At 41.3% G+C, this 17,355-nt stretch overlaps 1 protein-coding gene across 1 annotated transcript; it reads right to left on the bottom strand.

Annotated features, from left to right (window-relative positions):
• Positions 1-478: 478 nt before the first annotated feature.
• tmprss7 (transmembrane serine protease 7) lies at positions 479-17,277 on the bottom strand. Its single transcript, XM_072711361.1, has 18 exons — positions 16,856-17,277; positions 15,717-15,921; positions 14,720-14,850; positions 12,873-12,940; positions 12,475-12,668; positions 12,275-12,310; positions 11,948-12,176; positions 11,657-11,781; positions 11,452-11,564; positions 10,818-10,924; positions 10,157-10,293; positions 7,928-8,035; positions 7,691-7,798; positions 7,365-7,481; positions 6,721-6,928; positions 989-1,257; positions 763-899; positions 479-650 (listed from the first exon to the last, which is right to left on the bottom strand). Exons 1-18 carry the CDS (start codon positions 16,904-16,906, stop codon positions 489-491), a joined length of 2,505 nt encoding a protein of 834 aa, XP_072567462.1. The 5' UTR covers positions 16,907-17,277; the 3' UTR covers positions 479-488.
• Positions 17,278-17,355: the final 78 nt, after the last annotated feature.

Raw genomic sequence — 17,355 nt, 5'->3', positions numbered from 1 at the left:
TATTGACAGTCCATTTGTGCATGTTTTTGATAAATGACTGTACCATTAGAGACCCACCAAGAGCCATTATTAGTGTCCAGGGCTGCTGACAGGATAATATACCCAGAGCAATTTCCTCCGGGATCAATATAGTTTTTCTGATTCTGATACAACAGACCAGTCTTTCACACTATGCTGGTGGCCAAGCTCTTTTTTTTTTTTTTTTTTTTTATAAAATTAGATCCAAGGTTCAAAGAAACATTTAAACACACATACATGTCATGAAATTGTGCGATTAGGACACTACACCAGGGCCAGAGGGTGTGAGGGTAGCAATTGATGTTTGTGTGGGAAGAAGCTGCTGCACTGGGAAGTTTGTGTGGGAAGAAGCTGCTACACTGGGAAGTTTGTGTAGGAAGAAGCTGCTGCACTGGGAAGTTTGTGTAGGAAGAAGCTGCTGCACTAGGAGGTTTGTGTGGGGAAAAAGTTGGTGCACTGGTCACTTTGACTCAAAGGGTGTAGCTCTGGATCCAGGCGCTGAACTTAGCCACACGGGCATAAACCCCAGGCAGGTTGGGTCTCCCACAGCCGGCTCCCCAGCTCACGATGCCTACGAGGAACCAGCGGCCCCCATCCTGCACCTGGCATGAGAGCGGACCCCCCGAATCACCCTGAAAGAATACACCATGTCTGAGACTGGAGCTACTGCTAATAGCTAATGTCTTTATCAGTCATGTACAGAATGGGTACATGAGTCTGGCCAAAAGCCAGGCAGCCACCCACCCGACAGGCATCCTGCTCTCCTGAGGGCACCCCTGCGCACAACATGCGTGGAGACACAGGGCTGTAGGTCCGCTTGCACTCGCTCTGACTGAAGATTTGGACCTGAGCCTTCTGCAGGATCATGGGAAGAATTTTATCTGTGGAGTGAGAGAGGGTGGCATGTTGACTGTGCTGTTCAGGTGCTGCTGTGACATCAGCAATTGTCTGTGTGTTCAAAGACACTCACCCTCCTCAGACCTGTAGCCCCAGCCAGTCACCCAGCACTGGAGTCCACTGGGCAGAAGCTGGGAAGGAGGGGGCAGGCACACGGGCTGGATGTATGCAGCCAGTGATGACGGCCACGTTCTGCGCAGATGCAGCAGCGCGATGTCATAGTCAAAGGTGCGAGCGTCGTAGTACTGGTGCACCACAATCCTCTGGATCTCCGCTACATGCTTTGCGCTGCCCTGTGTCAGCATCCCCAGGTGAGCGGTCCACTGTCTTGGGTCTGTCAGCCTGCCGGCAAAGCAGCAGTGATGTTTTTAAATATGATCATACATGGGTTACAGTGTAAACCTCACACCTCAGGATACACTATACTAACCACCATGTATGCCCACACTGCAAAATACATTGCACCCCCCACACTGTGTGACGCACAGAAATTGTCACGCCCAGCTCCGTACGATCCTTGTGTGTGCCACGCCCCCTCATTACCTCGTGTCAATTCCTGATTGTCATCACCTGTTACCTGTTACTTTCAACTTGTCCTGTTTATTTAGTCCGCGTCTGAGTTAGTTTCCCTAGATCCGTCATTGTATTGTCTGTGGTGTCATGTTCTATGTTTGCGGAATAAACCCCCTTTCTACGTATTCCCGGCTCCACTCACCTGCTTCCCGGATCGCCTGTTCCTGATCGTGACAGAAATGGGCAGTATTTCAATTAAATGTATTTTAAATATATATTTAATTACTTTTGAATATTTGTAATTGTAATCTGTATTTTGCTGGATAGACAAAAATCAGATGTAATTTGTAACAAAATACTTTGAGAGATTGTATTTTATGTGTTTAAAAAAAATATTTAATATTATTTATTTTCTGTCATTTTACAAATATAAATACAGCTTATCACCATCTTTGGCTAGATGCACAGATGCAGCATTGCAATGTCATAGTCAAAGGTGCGAGCATTGCTTTTTTTAGAGTGGGAATCCAGCTTGTGAATTATGCTAACTACATCCTTTATTTCATGTGGGTCATTTCATGTCAAATCTCACTTTCGGACCTCATCATCACAGATTTTAACTAAACTTGCCATGCTGATTTGGTCACATGAGTAACCCATGAAACTGAAAATGGGCGTGTCTGGGATCAATATTGAGATTTAAGCAAACAAAGTTTTAACTTTTTGGTGGGGAGGGCTATGACTTTGACTGGCTATATTTACCTTAATGTAAGCTGCACAGAAGTGGTCCTTATATTGTTTTAAAGTTATTTTCCAGCTCTATAGATTGAAAATAAATATTGATTGAACAAAGTTGAACAAATAATATGCCATCCCCATATGAATAATTACTATGTAATAACTGATTAAAATATTAAAAATTCAATAACAATAAGACCAATTTTCTGGAGATGTTCATGACATTATGATCCAGCTTTAGCAAAAAAAATAATCAATTTTGAAATATAGGTTTTAAAAAATATTTTAATCGTTATTACATAATAATTATTCATATGGGGATGGCATATTATTTGTTCAATCTATAGTACTGGACAATAGCTTTAAAACAATATGAGGACCATTTCTAGCCAGTCAAAGTCATAGCCCGCTAACCCCCCCCGAAAAAAAAAAGTTAAAACTTTGTTCGCTTAAAACTCCCTCAATTTTGATCCCAGACATGTCCAATTTCAGTTTCATGAGTTACTCATGTGACCAAATCAGCATGCCAAGTTTCATTAAAATCTGTGACGATGAGGTCCGAAAGTGTGATGATTTGACATGGAATGACCCATGTCCTCTTTAACTTGCTAGCCTGCTAGTGGCATTCTAGATTATTTCAACAGGTATGCTCAGGCAGTGGCATCTTGTGATTTGTCATATATGGAAGACTTTATTAGTGATAAATCAGGGTAGCTATTGTTGCTAAGGACAAAATTAATTTCTATCAGCTAAACGTGGGTGTTTTTATAGCCACTGAACCTGTGTAAAAGGGATGACTGACTTGTATATTATATCCATGGTTCTGTTTTTTTGAGTGTGTATTCTTCTTTGAATTTGCAAATATTTGGCACCCTACTGTAAGACAAAGGGGGAAATTCACGCATAATGATAATTAATTTTGTTGGTGTGCCTCCTCGCCCATGCACATGGACATGCATACACACACCCCAGCACCCCTGTCAGCCACCAGCACCAATTCTGTGGGAAACACTGGGTATAAATTTTTGTATTTTCCAGTTACAAATCACTTGTATCATAAGAACATAAGAACATAAGAACATAAGAAATTTACAAACGAGAGGGGGCCAACTTAACTAATAGCTCAGAGTTGTTAAAATCTTATCTAGCTCTGATTTAAAGGAACCCTGGGTTTTAGCTTATTTCCACTTATGGCCACAAGTTCCCGTTAGAATCTTATAGACCTGGATCATGTCCCCCCTTAGTCTCCTTTGCTCAAGGCTAAACAGATTCAGCTCAGCTAACTTCTCCTCATAAGACATTCCTCTAAGACCAGGAATCATTCTCGTAGCCCTCCGCTGCACCTTTTCTAAGGCAGCAATGTCCTTCTTAAGGTATGGTGACCAAACCTGCACACAATATTCTAGGTGGGGTCTTACCAAGGAATTATATAAATGTAACATCACCTCCCTTGACTTAAACTCCACACACCTAGAGATATAACCCAACATTCTATTGGCCTTTTTTATTGCTTCCCCAAACTGGCGAGAGTGGGACATGGAAGCATCAACATACACACCGAGATCTTTCTTGTAATCAGCTACCTTTATTTCAGTGGAAACCATAAAATATCTGTACTTTATATTTCTGCTATCTGCATGGATTACCTTACATTTATCTGTGATAAATTTCATCTGCCAAGTATCAGCCCAGTCGCTAATTAAATCCAGATCCCGTTGTAGCCTCTCTGCTGTTAGATCAGTATCTGCTACACCACCCACCTTGGTGTCGTTTGCAAATTTAACCAGTTTACTGTATGTATTGGTGTCAATATCATTAATGTAAATTAGGAACAATAGTGGTCCTAAAATTGAACCCTGCGGTACCCTACTATGAACGCAGGCCCACTGTGACATAACTACTCGCTGCTTCCTGTTAGTTAACCAGTTTTCGATCCAAGCTGCCACAGTTCCTAAAATCCCTGCAGCTTTGAGCTTTAGCAAGAGCAGTTTGTGGGGGACAACATCAAAGGCCTTCTGGAAATCTAAGTAAATCACATCGTAGGCCTTTTTGTGATCAATTTCACTTGTAGCTTCCTCAAAGAACTCAAGTTGATTCGTTAAACAGGATCTACCTCTCCTAAATCCATGTTGGCTATCCCTTAGAATGTTATTTGCATCCAGGTAATCTACCATTTTCACTTGGATTATAGCTTCCATTATTTTTCCAGTAATGCTAGTTAAACTGATTGGCCTATAGTTTGCTGGATTACTTCTATCCCCTTTTTTGAATAAGGGTGTTATATTAGCATGCTTCCAATCTGAAGGTACCACAGCTGCAGATAACGATTGCTGGAATATTATAGTTAAAGGTTGGCTAATAATATCCCTCATCTCAAACTATAGGTAAGATGCCATCAGGGCCCTGCGATTAATTTATTTTGAGTTTAGCTAGGCTTAGTACCACATCAGCCTCAGTTATACATATATTGGTCATAGACTACGCTGTATTTGTACTAATTGGTGGTAAGTTACTTGTCTTCTCTACTGTGAACACCCGTGAAAAATAATCATTTATTATATCAATTTCATTTTCAATTATAAGGCCCTTACTATCCTGCAAATTAGTGATTTCAGCTTTTAGAGCTCTTTTGGAGTTAAAGTATTGGAAGAAACTTTTATTGTTATCCTTAGCCTCCAATGCAATTTTTCTTTCTACATCCCTCTTGGACAGTCTAATGTTATTTTTTAACTCTACCTGTAGACTTAGATACAGCTGCTTAATTTTGAAATCATTAGTTATTTTCCAATTGTGGAACAGAGCCCTTTTCCTCCTGACTTAATTCTTAATTTCCTTAGTAAACCACCTTGGTTGTCGTTTCCTAGATTTAGTTTTGCTGGAAACAGGTATAAAGTCCTCTTGCACTTGCAACAATGTGCTTTTAAAAAATTCCCATGCATCTTCAACTGTTTTGTTGTTTAACTCCGTCCAGTTTACAGTTTCTAATTTCCGTCTCATACCATTAAAGTTAGCCTTCCTAACATTGTATACTTTTAATTTTGACTTTGCTCTTCTGACACTAAAATTAACCTCGAATTTAAACATGTTATGATCACTACCGTCCAATGGTTCTAAAACCTCTAATTTTCCAATCCTATCCTGGTTATTAGAGAAAACAAGATCAAGAAGGGCTTCTCCCCTGGTAGGGGTATTAACAAACTGAGTAAAAAAACAATCCTGTAATAATTCCACCATCTCAAGTTCATTTACAGAAGAGCCAGAGACTGTGTCCCACTGTATTCCAGGTAAATTAAAATCACCCATAACCACCACATCATTTTTATTACTCATAATCCTGATATCATCATATAACATTCTGCTTTCCTCTGCAGCTACATTAGGTGCCCTATAACAAACCCCGACAATTAGGCCATTTGAGTCTTTAGCATCCAGTTTTATCCATACAGCTTCTGTACTTTTATTTTTATCATTGAGCTCCCTTGCCTGCAAGGTTTCTTTTACGTATACTGCAACACCACCTCCCTTCTTGCCTATCCGGTCTCTATGGAACAACGTATAACCATCAATATTATATTCTTCCCCTTCATTGTCACTCATCCATGTTTCAGTTATTCCTATAATGTCGTAAGTGTCCGATGAAATTAAAGTCTCTAAATCATTAATTTTGTTTCTAATACTCCTAGCATTTAAATACAGACCACAAATGATAGGTCTTTTACAGTGCCCACTTTAAATATTTATTTGGGCTTTCCGTCTCTCCCCACATAAATTCGTAACTAACCTCACTGCCCCCCCAGTCCCTAGTTTAAACATTCCTCAACTACTCTACACATACTATGGTTCAGATGCAACCCGTCTGGCTTGAACAGGTCCCACCTGTTCCAGAAGGTCTTCCAGTGCCCCATAAACCTGAACCCCTCTTTCCTACACCACCATTTTAGCCACGCATTTAATCCCCTTATCTCAGTTAACTTAACCTGACTCGCACGTGGCACGGGAAGTATTCCAGAGAATACCACCATGGATGTTCTGCTTCTAAGCTTATCCGCGACTTCTATAAATTTATCCTGCAGAACAGCCCTCCTGCCCTTTCCTATGTCATTGGTGCCAACATGCACCATGACCACTGGATCCACCCCGGCTGGGGCCAAAAGCCTGTCCACTCGATTCGGAAGGTCCCCTACCTGGGCACCAGGCAGGCAAGACACCGTACGGGACCCTCTATCACGGGTGCACACATAACTATCCTAAAATTAAATACACATTCTCACACAAATTTTGTATTTTATTTTGTTACATTTGATAAGCAAGTATTTGTAATTTGTAACAAGACATTTTTGATGTATTTCTACCCATCTCTGATGACACTAAGTACTAACCATACTGCAGGACACACTGAACTAAACACACTGTATTCTCCACACTTCAGGCTACACTGCACTAACCACTCTGTATTCCTAACACTGTAGGACACACTGTACTCCTCACACTGCAGGGGAAAAGCACTGGCACTGTGTATGTGTAGCAGTCTGGAACACACTGATGTTACTGTACCTATCCTTGCTGAAGCAGTGTGCTGCTGACAGGAGCCACTGTGAAGCGATGACTGCTGCCCCGCAATAAAGATGACCAGCGAAGTGCAGGCTGACCTGCCATGGCCACTCCCCTTCTGAAGCAGCCACGCCCCCCACAATGCGCTGCAGCTTTGGGCCATCCCACATTCCAGTGACACGCTCCTGTCCTATACTTGGTTGACCACAAGCTGCAGGGAAGAAAATTTGGGAGTAAGTGGAGATCTGGAAAGGAGTAGACAGTGTATTCAGTGCATGTAACTGCGATTGGATGTGACCACAGATTAGCCCAGAGCTGTTATGACCAAGTTTGCGACAATAGTAGCTGTGTGTGTTACAAGTGTGTTATGAACCCAGACTATAAACATGGTGAAGAAACGCTGACTCACACCCCTGCCCCAGCGGGGGGTCACCACGGTCTGTGCCATTTAATTAAAAGTCCATCCAGCAAGGACCTATCATCCCTAGTGATCAAAGGAAGATCTGTGAGACCTGAAGTCTGGTAAATCATTGTAAGCAGAGAAGATGAAGGCAAAGTATTGAATGTGGTCTGCAGAGGCCGGGACAGACTGTGGGACTGGGGCCAGGCTGACTAAGACTGTGAAACACGCTGAGGTTTGAGCTCACCGCAGTCACTCTCATCGCTACCGTCCAGACAGTCATGGGCACCATCGCACTTGGCGTTCCTCTTCCGGATGCAGGCTCCGGTGTTGCACCTGAAGCGGATGTCTAAGCAGCTCGTCTCTGCCGGAAAGATGTGTATGTGAGACACAAGATGCATGTTACATCTTACAGGAAGGCAGACACATAGAGCATAACCAGAGAAGGTGTTTCACCAGCTGTCCAAAGAATTCTGCAGGACCTGCCTTAAAAATCAAAATGAAGTCCTGCTCACCTGTTTCTTACAACCTGCTTACTATGACAGTGCAGTAATGCAGAGAAGTTTTTTTTACCCAGAGTGCAGTTTGTCTCATCCTGGCCATCCAGACAGTCCATCTCCCCATTACAGATGTAGATGGGGTGGAGGGGGGTGGGGCTCTCACAGTTTTTGGGAGGTTTCGCTAAAGAATAAGCAATTAAAGATGTACACAGAAAATTATTCAGGAACTGACTGGTCTGAATATAGTCTTAAGAAGTCTATAATAGGGAAAACCTGTTGGTCTCTGAACACAGAAGACATAGACACTTACTGCAGAAGACTTCATCACTTTCATCCAGGCAGTCATCCAGGCCATCGCAGCGACGCCAGGGCTCCACACAGAAACCTGTGCCACAGTGGAAGTGTCCCTCAGGACACGCTGTGACATAGAGGACATGCCCTTCAAAAGAGGTTAAGCGCATGTAGGACAGAAAACTTTATCACTCCACTTAAAGGGTGGAGTGAAAAGAATTAAACAAATCAGAGAGGCATGAGCCACGGAAACTAAATAATAATTATACAGCAAATGGATTCTATGCGCAATACATATGCACACTCTCAGTGAATATACATAATTTACCCTGAGCATCACATTGAAATGAGCCATTTCCAGGCTACTATTTTGCGGCGAACTAAATGTTCATACTGACTGCCAGAACCACAGTCAGACAGACACAGAGAGCACATGTTCTCCTTTAATGTGATAGCTGTCTTTGCGCAAAATTTAGCACAAATTCACACTACACAAACAACAGAGTTTATGGGGAAAATGGAGTTAAGGGAAAAACATTCAAAAACTTTGTAAGTAACACACAGAAAGACACAGAAAGACAGGAATTGGAAAATAACTATAGCATAGTGTTATAAATAATAGGTAATAAATAGATAAATCCTACAATAAATATGGCACTTTGCATTATCCTCTCATTCTGTTCAAAACACTTTGATACTCCAAGTTTCTCTTCAATACTTAAAACTTTCCTTTTGCATTCACTGCTTGGCTTTTTGAACCAGGACGCTTAGACATTTCTTGCGATTGTTAAATGAGCCTTTCTTTAATTGTAAAAGTTAACAAAATGTGGCGTAACAGCAAAACATGCAGGTTGTAGGTTAGCACTCAGTGAGCTGGTGCAGTAATTGGCTGTCTATGGAAAGCCGTTTGAGCATTTATTCTGATATCAGTGATATCAAACCCACTTTGCTCTACTAGTTCGAACTTTGGCCGTACTAGTAAGACATCCTCAGCGATCATGCCATCTACAGACAGAGACACTGCGCTCTCTTTCTCTCTGCAGTCCAGTCTGCGGAGAGACGTCAGCCTCATTTATGGTAGAAACGGGAGAAAGAGTCCTTGATCAGTGGTCTAAACTCAGTGAGGGCGCAGTAAAACGGGCACATAAAACAAAATATTACCCAACGCAAGGACCCGATGCATTATATATTGGATTATTTTATTCACTATCAAAAGTCGGGTCTAAAGCTGCCTTTAGATACAGTTTGGTCTAATGAATCACACCACCACAAAAGGCTGTCGACATGTACGCACAGAACGTTAACAAGTAAGTGCTAAACTGCCATACACGTTAACAAGTGAAGTTATTAGCTCTTTACTTGTTACCGTGCATGTCGACTAGTGCACTTCAACTAGTTATCTAGTGTTCATTTTGTCCTTCACTAGTGTAACTAGTAAGGGCAAATAGACTCTTACTAGTGTCACTAGTGGACAATTGCCCCTTACTAGTCACACTAGTGAGGTCAAAACACCCTCACTAGTGCAACTAGTGGACATTTTGACTTTTACTAGTGTCACTAGTGGACATTTTGGCCTTTACTAGTGTCACTAGTGGACATTTTGGCCTATACTAGTGCTACTAGTAAGCATTTTAAACCTTATTAGTTAACTAGTGCAGCAAATTTCAGGCCCACACATTAACAAGTTGATGAAAAAGCTTGACAAGTAAGCATTTTTGCAGTACTAGTACCACCTAGTCGCGTACTAGTGCACCAGGATGTCTTACTAGTACGGCCAAAGTCTGAACTAGTAGAGTAAAGTGGGCTTGATATCATGGATATCAGAATAAATGCTCAAACGGCTTTCCACAGCTGCCAGGCGTGTGTTCCATGCGCTCCTATGTGGGTCGGTTCAGCTGGGTGCTGTTTTTTGCGATCACCTCACGGACGAAATCAACATATCAATCATAAACAAAGGCAAACACTGCAGTATACTGTAATTGTTTTTATGAAACAATTTGGAGCAAATTTTTAAAGCACGTGCTGTAGGAGGACATACTGTACTCAAGATGTCAGATTGTTATTATTATTATAATACTTCAAAACTAAATTTGTTATTGGAAAGATACATTTAAAGCTCCCCTCTTGGCTTTTGGCATTTACATGATGTGATCACCAATCTTGAGCATCAGAAAGAACATTCTTTGGCGGGGGGGGGGGGGGGTTGGCGGAAGGCAGTGCATTATACGGACAGCAGTTTTTTTCTTACGCTGACTGATTGTGAAGCTGCCGTAATCGGCTTTGAAAGGGAGGTCAGAGCGCTGGGAACTGCAGAGGAACAACACCTCAGCATTCGGCGATGCAATATGGAAGATGGTGGGATGGTCAATGTAGCTGCCACAGTATCTACCAAGGAAATAAGAAATACATAAAGGTATAAAGGCCACTCTAGGCATTATTGTGAGTAGTCGAGTGGACAGCAACACTATAACCTCCTTAACATGCCACACAGAGATTACAGAAAAGCCACATATCTTCCCTGGGGCTGATTCCTTGTTTATGCAGTGGTTTGGCAGATACTGAGCCTAGCATTCCCTCTACATGCTTCATAATCCTGCTGTAATTAGTGTATCCCTGTACTGCAAAAAGATTCTACAGTGCTGTTCACTTGCCCTAAAATGGAGCAGCTTGTCCATGATGCACTTCTCTATACCAAGTGGATTGTAATAAAATATGGCAAAAACTGTTACAAATGAGTAGTGGAGCAAAAATTTCCCAACATGCTAAAGATTAAAATGTTTTAGCACCATGTTAAAATCCGGGCGGATTGGCATAACCCCAACCCCATGTTATCTCCTACTCACTTTGATCATACGCTTGATCAGTGACTATGATCTTTCCCTAACCCTAACACACCCAAACACACCTACATGATCTCGTTCACCTTCCACCAGCCATGGTCACAAGCCTTCAAGTCCTTCAGTTTTAGAACATAGTTGTGGAACTTCAAGGCCACACCTAAACTGTCATGTGGAGTCTACAAAAATGAAAAGAAGTTACAATCATTACAAGCCTTCAAGTCCTTCAGTTATAGAACATAGTTGTGGAACATCAAGGCCACACCTAAACTGTCATGTGGAGTCTACAAAAATGAAAAGAAGTTACAATCATTATCCATTTGTCTGATACCTGGACCTGTCTGGTCAATGGCCCCTATATGATGATGAGTGTGATACCAGGACCTGCTAGGTCAATGGCCCCTAGATGATGATGAGTGTGATACCAGGACCTGCCGAGTCAATGGCCCCTATATGATGATGTGTATGATACCAGGGCCTGCTAGATCAATGGCCCCTAGATGATGATGCGTGTGATACCAGGACCTGCCAAGTCAATGGCCCCTAGATGATGATGCATGTGATACCAGGACCTGCTAGATCAATGGCCCCTAGATGATGATGTGTGTGATACCAGGACCTGCCAAGTCAATGGCCCCTATATGATGATGTGTGTGATACCAGGGCCTGCTAGATAATGGCCCCTAGATGATGATGCGTGTGATACCTGGAAGTGCCATGTGCATGTGCAGGATGGTGGGAGCAGGCTGGGGAAGAAAGGGCTGCTGATTGCCCCAGTAAAAGCAGCCTCTCTCTGCATCTCTATCGTAGCAAAGCATGCTAGGAGGAAAAATAGGTTACTGTAAGACATATCATGAGGGAAGCATTATATACTCAATGAGACATACAGGGCCGGAAACATGAGGCATTACGCTCTTCAGGAATGGCCTGGAAGGTTCCGCGAAAGCTCTTATTGCCCTGGGTCATTCTGAAGGACAGCAGCATAACGTTCCCCGTGGAGATGAGTAGGATGGCTTCAGACACGGGCTCACAGAGCCTGGCGGCAGCAGAGCAAACGTACACCTGCAGAAATGTCTGTCTGCTGCTTGAAATGTAGCTCAGTCACAGTAGTGATAACATATCACATGCATAACACGCATTTATATAAGTAAATCTGTAAATCTGCAAGTATGAATGAGGCAGGTGTGCCCCCCTCCCCCCACCTATAGAGCATGCGGCTTCGGATTGGGAGCAGCGCATCATACACGGTTACGCTGTCCCCTGCACAGCCACTGGGCTCGATGCGGAAGGCCAACATGCTGAGGCGGATGAGGCAGCCAGCAGCCGCTGTCAGCTTCACGTGACAGCTTAGGCCCCCCCAGGACGAGAAGACGTTCAGGGGCACGGAGATCCCTGGCAGGCCGGCATACAGCTTGTCCACACACTTAGAGTCTGAAGTGAAAAAAATCATGAGCAGCACATCCTAACCACCGAAGAGCTGGCGGCCCTGACCTGCTCCCAGCAAAACATCTGTAAGAGGCACAGCTTACCTGTCGCAGTGCCGGAATAGTCTGAGCGCATGGCAGCTGAACCCGGGCAGAGAAGCAAATGAGTGGTCAGGGCACCTCAATCGGCACAGCCTAAGTTCAGAAAACCACTAATAACACCTGCAACTGCCTACAGCCACACCCGCCTATGGCTACCAAGCACATCTGTAAAGGCAATGAGATCTTCATTATGATTCCTGTACCATTGATGAGGATGGAGTCAATATCCACTGGTAAGCTGAGCAGGAACCCAATGGAAGAGCGGTTTGTCAGGCTGGTGAGCACAGAATCGCGTAGGACGGCACCAACACATTCCTCACACATGGCTAGGCTTCTCTGCTGTGGGGCCGCAAACACCAGCCAAAAGTAGACCAGGAGACCACCCTTGTTGGTGTTGCTGTGAGGGCACACATAGACATAATCTCACAAACAGAGGAGCGATTCTTTGTCATGAAATATACCATATTTACCTTCCTGTTTATAATGTATATAATTTAATTACATTTTATAATGTATATAACTTAATGTATATAAAATGATATCATTCAAATCATAGAATTTACCATGAATGAAAGCAAATGAATGAGAAATGCACGAGTACCTCAGGTCTGATATGGCAGAATGCCGGTAGAGTTTGGCCACAGGCGAGGCTCTGTACACACTGCTCACCTAAAAGGCATAAGAAGAAAGACATTTTTGAGTTTTTTCATCTCTAACACAACTGCCTCATCCACTTTGAATGGAGGCAAGGCGGGTGATTCCTGTTTTGGGCCACATATTCATGTCCTCGTGTTTAACTGGCTCTTATTCTTTTATAAAATTAGACAAATCTTTATAACAAACCTATTTTATTATATGTTTAGGTGTTTTCTATTGCTTTAACAAAGATAAATTATTATTTAAATTTTTTTTACATCTCTTTAAAGCACCATTTCTCTGGAATATGCGCTCATTTTAGCATGTCCCAAATGCAAAGTATTCAACTTCCTCAGTAAATATAAACTATAAAATTATAAAAACCAAAACTTATTCTTTATTATTTTGATAGACTAGGGTATACTACCTTTAGAGAAAGAAACAAATCTGATTAAACTTATTTTGTTTTCTGTAATTATATAATATATTATATGTCCCTGCATTTGTTTTCCACCCTGTTAGCCTCTAGTTTCTAGGCTCCCTAAAAAGATTACAAATCCATACAGCCATTTCCACGAAGTGACATCATTTGTTTTTGGGGGGAAATTCAACTGGAAGACTAAGGTAAGCTTTAACTGTCACTTTCTCCTGTATTTTTCTCAATTTTATATTACACACCAGTTTGAGGCACCATTAAAGTTCCACCCTGTTAGTATATATTATGGGAAATATTTATTGGAAAAAATATTTTTAAAAACATGTTAAAAATAGCTATTTAAATGCTGATCAGCTGTAGAGTGTGTGCTAGCTAAATGTTGCTCAGTCAAAGAGCTAGAGCTAAATTAGCTAGAAATATTCCACCCTGTTAGGCTATTTATGGGATATGCAGCCTACTGAGTAGAAATTGTACAAGAATATTTATTATTTTCATTAAAATGACTTGTAGATTTATTATTTGAATGTATTTCTTGTGTATGATAATGAATAATAATGGTATAATCAAAAAGTATTATTATTATTATTATATGAGTGTATTTCTTAATTATTTATGTTACTACAGTGGTATTATTATTATTATTATTATTATTATTAGTTGTTGTAGTAGTAGTATTGTTGTTGTGAATCTGAATGTACTTCTTAAGAGGCCTACTTGGTTCCACCCTGTTATATTCTATTCCACCCTGTTAGGCAATGATTTAAAAAAAAATTCTAATCACAACAGTAAGTGTTTGGTATATTTGTATATTGTTTTGTTAAATGAGGTAAATTCTACATATACTTTTATTTCTAATTAATCAAATTCCTCAACAAAATGGGGACAAATAATGCACAGATTCCCTCATTCTGACATTGTACTATTCATAAAATTAAAACTGTAAATGCTACAACAATTAAACTTTTATCATAGCAAAAGGGACACATTGTATCCCAGAAAAGTTCAGTATTGCTTGTACATTATTTAAACTCTGTGATTACCATGTACATGTCCCTAACAGGGTAGAAAACGTCTGAAGAAATATTTACAAAAAACATCCCACAATTATAATATTTTCAACCCCTGAGCTTGGCAAACATGCATTCCTCATAGCTAAGTATGGTATAGTCCTGACAAAATGTTTAAACCATAAAATACAATCATTCCAATTTTCAGAAAACAGCCAGCCAAATACTGTATGTGGTCCAAAACAGGAATCACCCATACAGCCAAAAGTGAATGTATGAGTGGACAAATAAGAACAGTGAGAAGCAGAGGGAGACAGTCTGTGCACCGCATATGAGGTATCCGGTGAGCATGTGTGTAGAAGGACGCACTATGTGTTGGATCCTGCTTGCCATGGACAGGAACTCGCTGGACTCTGCATGCCGGTATTCTGGCAGGAATTCCACATCAGCAATACGAAACATCCCCGCAAAGTACATGCTGTTGCTGTTCTCCAGTCGAACTACAATCCAAAAAGAGACAAGCACTGAAAGGCATGTGGTATTAACATGGTATGCACAGGTTAGTCACCCGGTATTCACACAGAATGGTATACACACAGAATTTACATGGTATCCAGATATGCACACCATATTTAAAAGGTATGCCCACACGCCTAATTTTACATCAAGTGCAGTACCTTTTACAGCAGCTTCACAAACACACCAAACATTCCAAACCCTTTCATTTCTTTTTTACATCAGACAAACAGACACAAATTCAGGGTAGCCTTATTCGGATGTACCCTCAGTGTGTGACCGTGTGAATTGATGACGTGTGCCTCCATGGTGATTCTGCCTGACAAACTGCAATTCCTGCAATCACTGCAATATCACAAGGCTATGCAAGTGCTAAAAATGAATGCATGGCCAAATCCTCTGATAATTCGTATGCTTAAGTAATAGGTTTTCTAATTTTGTACAATCAGCATTTTCACTTTTCGATTTCTCCAAACTACTTTAGGCAGAAATTCTGCAAACCCTGTGCTTGGATCAGTAAGGCTGATTCCATGAGATCTTATTCTAATAAGGGAAGGGCCTGACATTACATATATTATAAAATCTATTATTCCAGTTCCCATTGCTAACTTTTCCCCCCAGGTTCCAGTAACCAGAAGCACTATTTGCATGAATTTAAAATTTAATAACTGCAATAAATTGATTGTTAAGAAAGTGATGCTGCTGTATGATGTTTATATTGAATGAAGTCACTCTGATTCCCTGCACAAGCTTCTTCACTTTTTACCAAAACCAGCTGTTCCCATTTTGCTACTATATCTATGACAGTCTGTATCATTAATATAGATCCTGATTTTCATGCTGGACTCACATAAAAAGACCCAGAGCAGCGACCACATGATCAGCACCACAACAAAAATCACCACCGTCAGAAGGATAGTGAGATTCTGCAAGTTCCAGTAAGGGCTCTTTTTCCTCTTTTTCTTCTTTCCTTTTCGTCTCGTCCGACTGTACTTTTTGCAGAGTTTGTTCAATGTGGCGTCGACAGTAGCCAGTTCCACAGTAATATCAGAGACCTACGTCAGCCGAAAACACAGAAAAGACAAAGGAGGGCAATTAGTTTAAAGCTCACATTCCTTTGCTAATACAGTGTACATAGTACGAGTTAGGCTTTGGCCACAAAACGTTCTATTGCCCGATTACTACGTTTTAGAATACAGACTTAGATGTTGCCTAATAACTAATTTGAAGATTGACACAAGGGGTTTTCAATGTTTCTCCCAATGATAATACACAAGAGCTAGGCACTCCCTACCTACCGCCAATTTGTCATGTGAAACATGCAACAAACTTCACTATCAAGCCTCAGTGTTACACTAATATATGATTGTACTGACATCTAGTGTTAATTTGTAATGTTACACATCGTCTTACTATGAGACAAATTATGTGTGGCTTTTGTAGAATGAAAATCACATTATAAACACATCAAAGAACAGAACATTCCTTGGATTTAACCTATAGAGTTACACACTTACAATTCAGGTAAGATACAAAGTATTCAGGGGAGAAATGTATAATTTAATATAATATATAATTTGCTTTGACTTTAACTGTACTCAGGTCAATTTAAGTATTTGTATTGTACTGTATCCCCATTGGCCGTCAATGAATTGGAGATCATTGAGTTACGGATCACATGAATAATGTATTTTGTGTCATTTCATCCCCTGAGCGGTACTTAATCCACCCTGTGAGATAAAGACTATAGATTCTGCCTGTAACAGTAGGACAGAGATAATGCAACCTGCGTTCACTCTAAAGACGCTGAACCATAGCCACACCAGGAACTTTCCAAAACCTACTAAACAATGCTGAAAGTAAAGATGCAAATCCATTGTTTAATGTCTAGCAATATAACTACCCCACATGATAATGAAGGATGAAAATACCATGTTTAATAAAATGACAGATTATTCTAAGCGCGTCGAGACAGGATCTCGCACTTACGCTCGCTTCGTCGGCTTGAGGCGTTTTTTTCTGGCTGCCCTTGGACTCCATGATAAACCAACATCGTCCACGTTCAGTTCATGTTCAAGGTTCCGAGCGGAAAAAACCGCGATCAAAGCTGAGCCGAGGACGACGTGCACATCCCGAGAGATCTGCTAGGGAGGGTCGAGTTTAATACCTACACCAGCTCACAGGTCTTGAGAAGGTATCTCTGAGCCTGCAGTGTGTAACTGGATCTGTAGAGGGTTAGAGGTTTCGAGATGCCGGTTCATTCGAAAGGCTATAGGATGTACACCTCCTTGAACAAAACTTCTTTGGTCTTTTTCTTCCTTATTGTTCCCTAAAGTGAGAGGTTGGTCACTTAGAGAGCAATATTTTAATGTGAAAGTCAACCATAACCATGCAAAAATACTGCCTGGAAGTTATGTTACTCATATTCTCAGTCCATTTCCAACCCACTTTAAATATTCATCTCTCTCCCCTTTGGGATCACAACACGC

The sequence above is a fragment of the Paramormyrops kingsleyae genome, chromosome 4, assembly GCF_048594095.1.
Source record: "Paramormyrops kingsleyae isolate MSU_618 chromosome 4, PKINGS_0.4, whole genome shotgun sequence".
NCBI lineage: Eukaryota > Metazoa > Chordata > Actinopteri > Osteoglossiformes > Mormyridae > Paramormyrops > Paramormyrops kingsleyae.
Note: the sequence above shows the minus strand (reverse complement) of the source record. Positions and strands in the feature narration are given on the sequence as shown.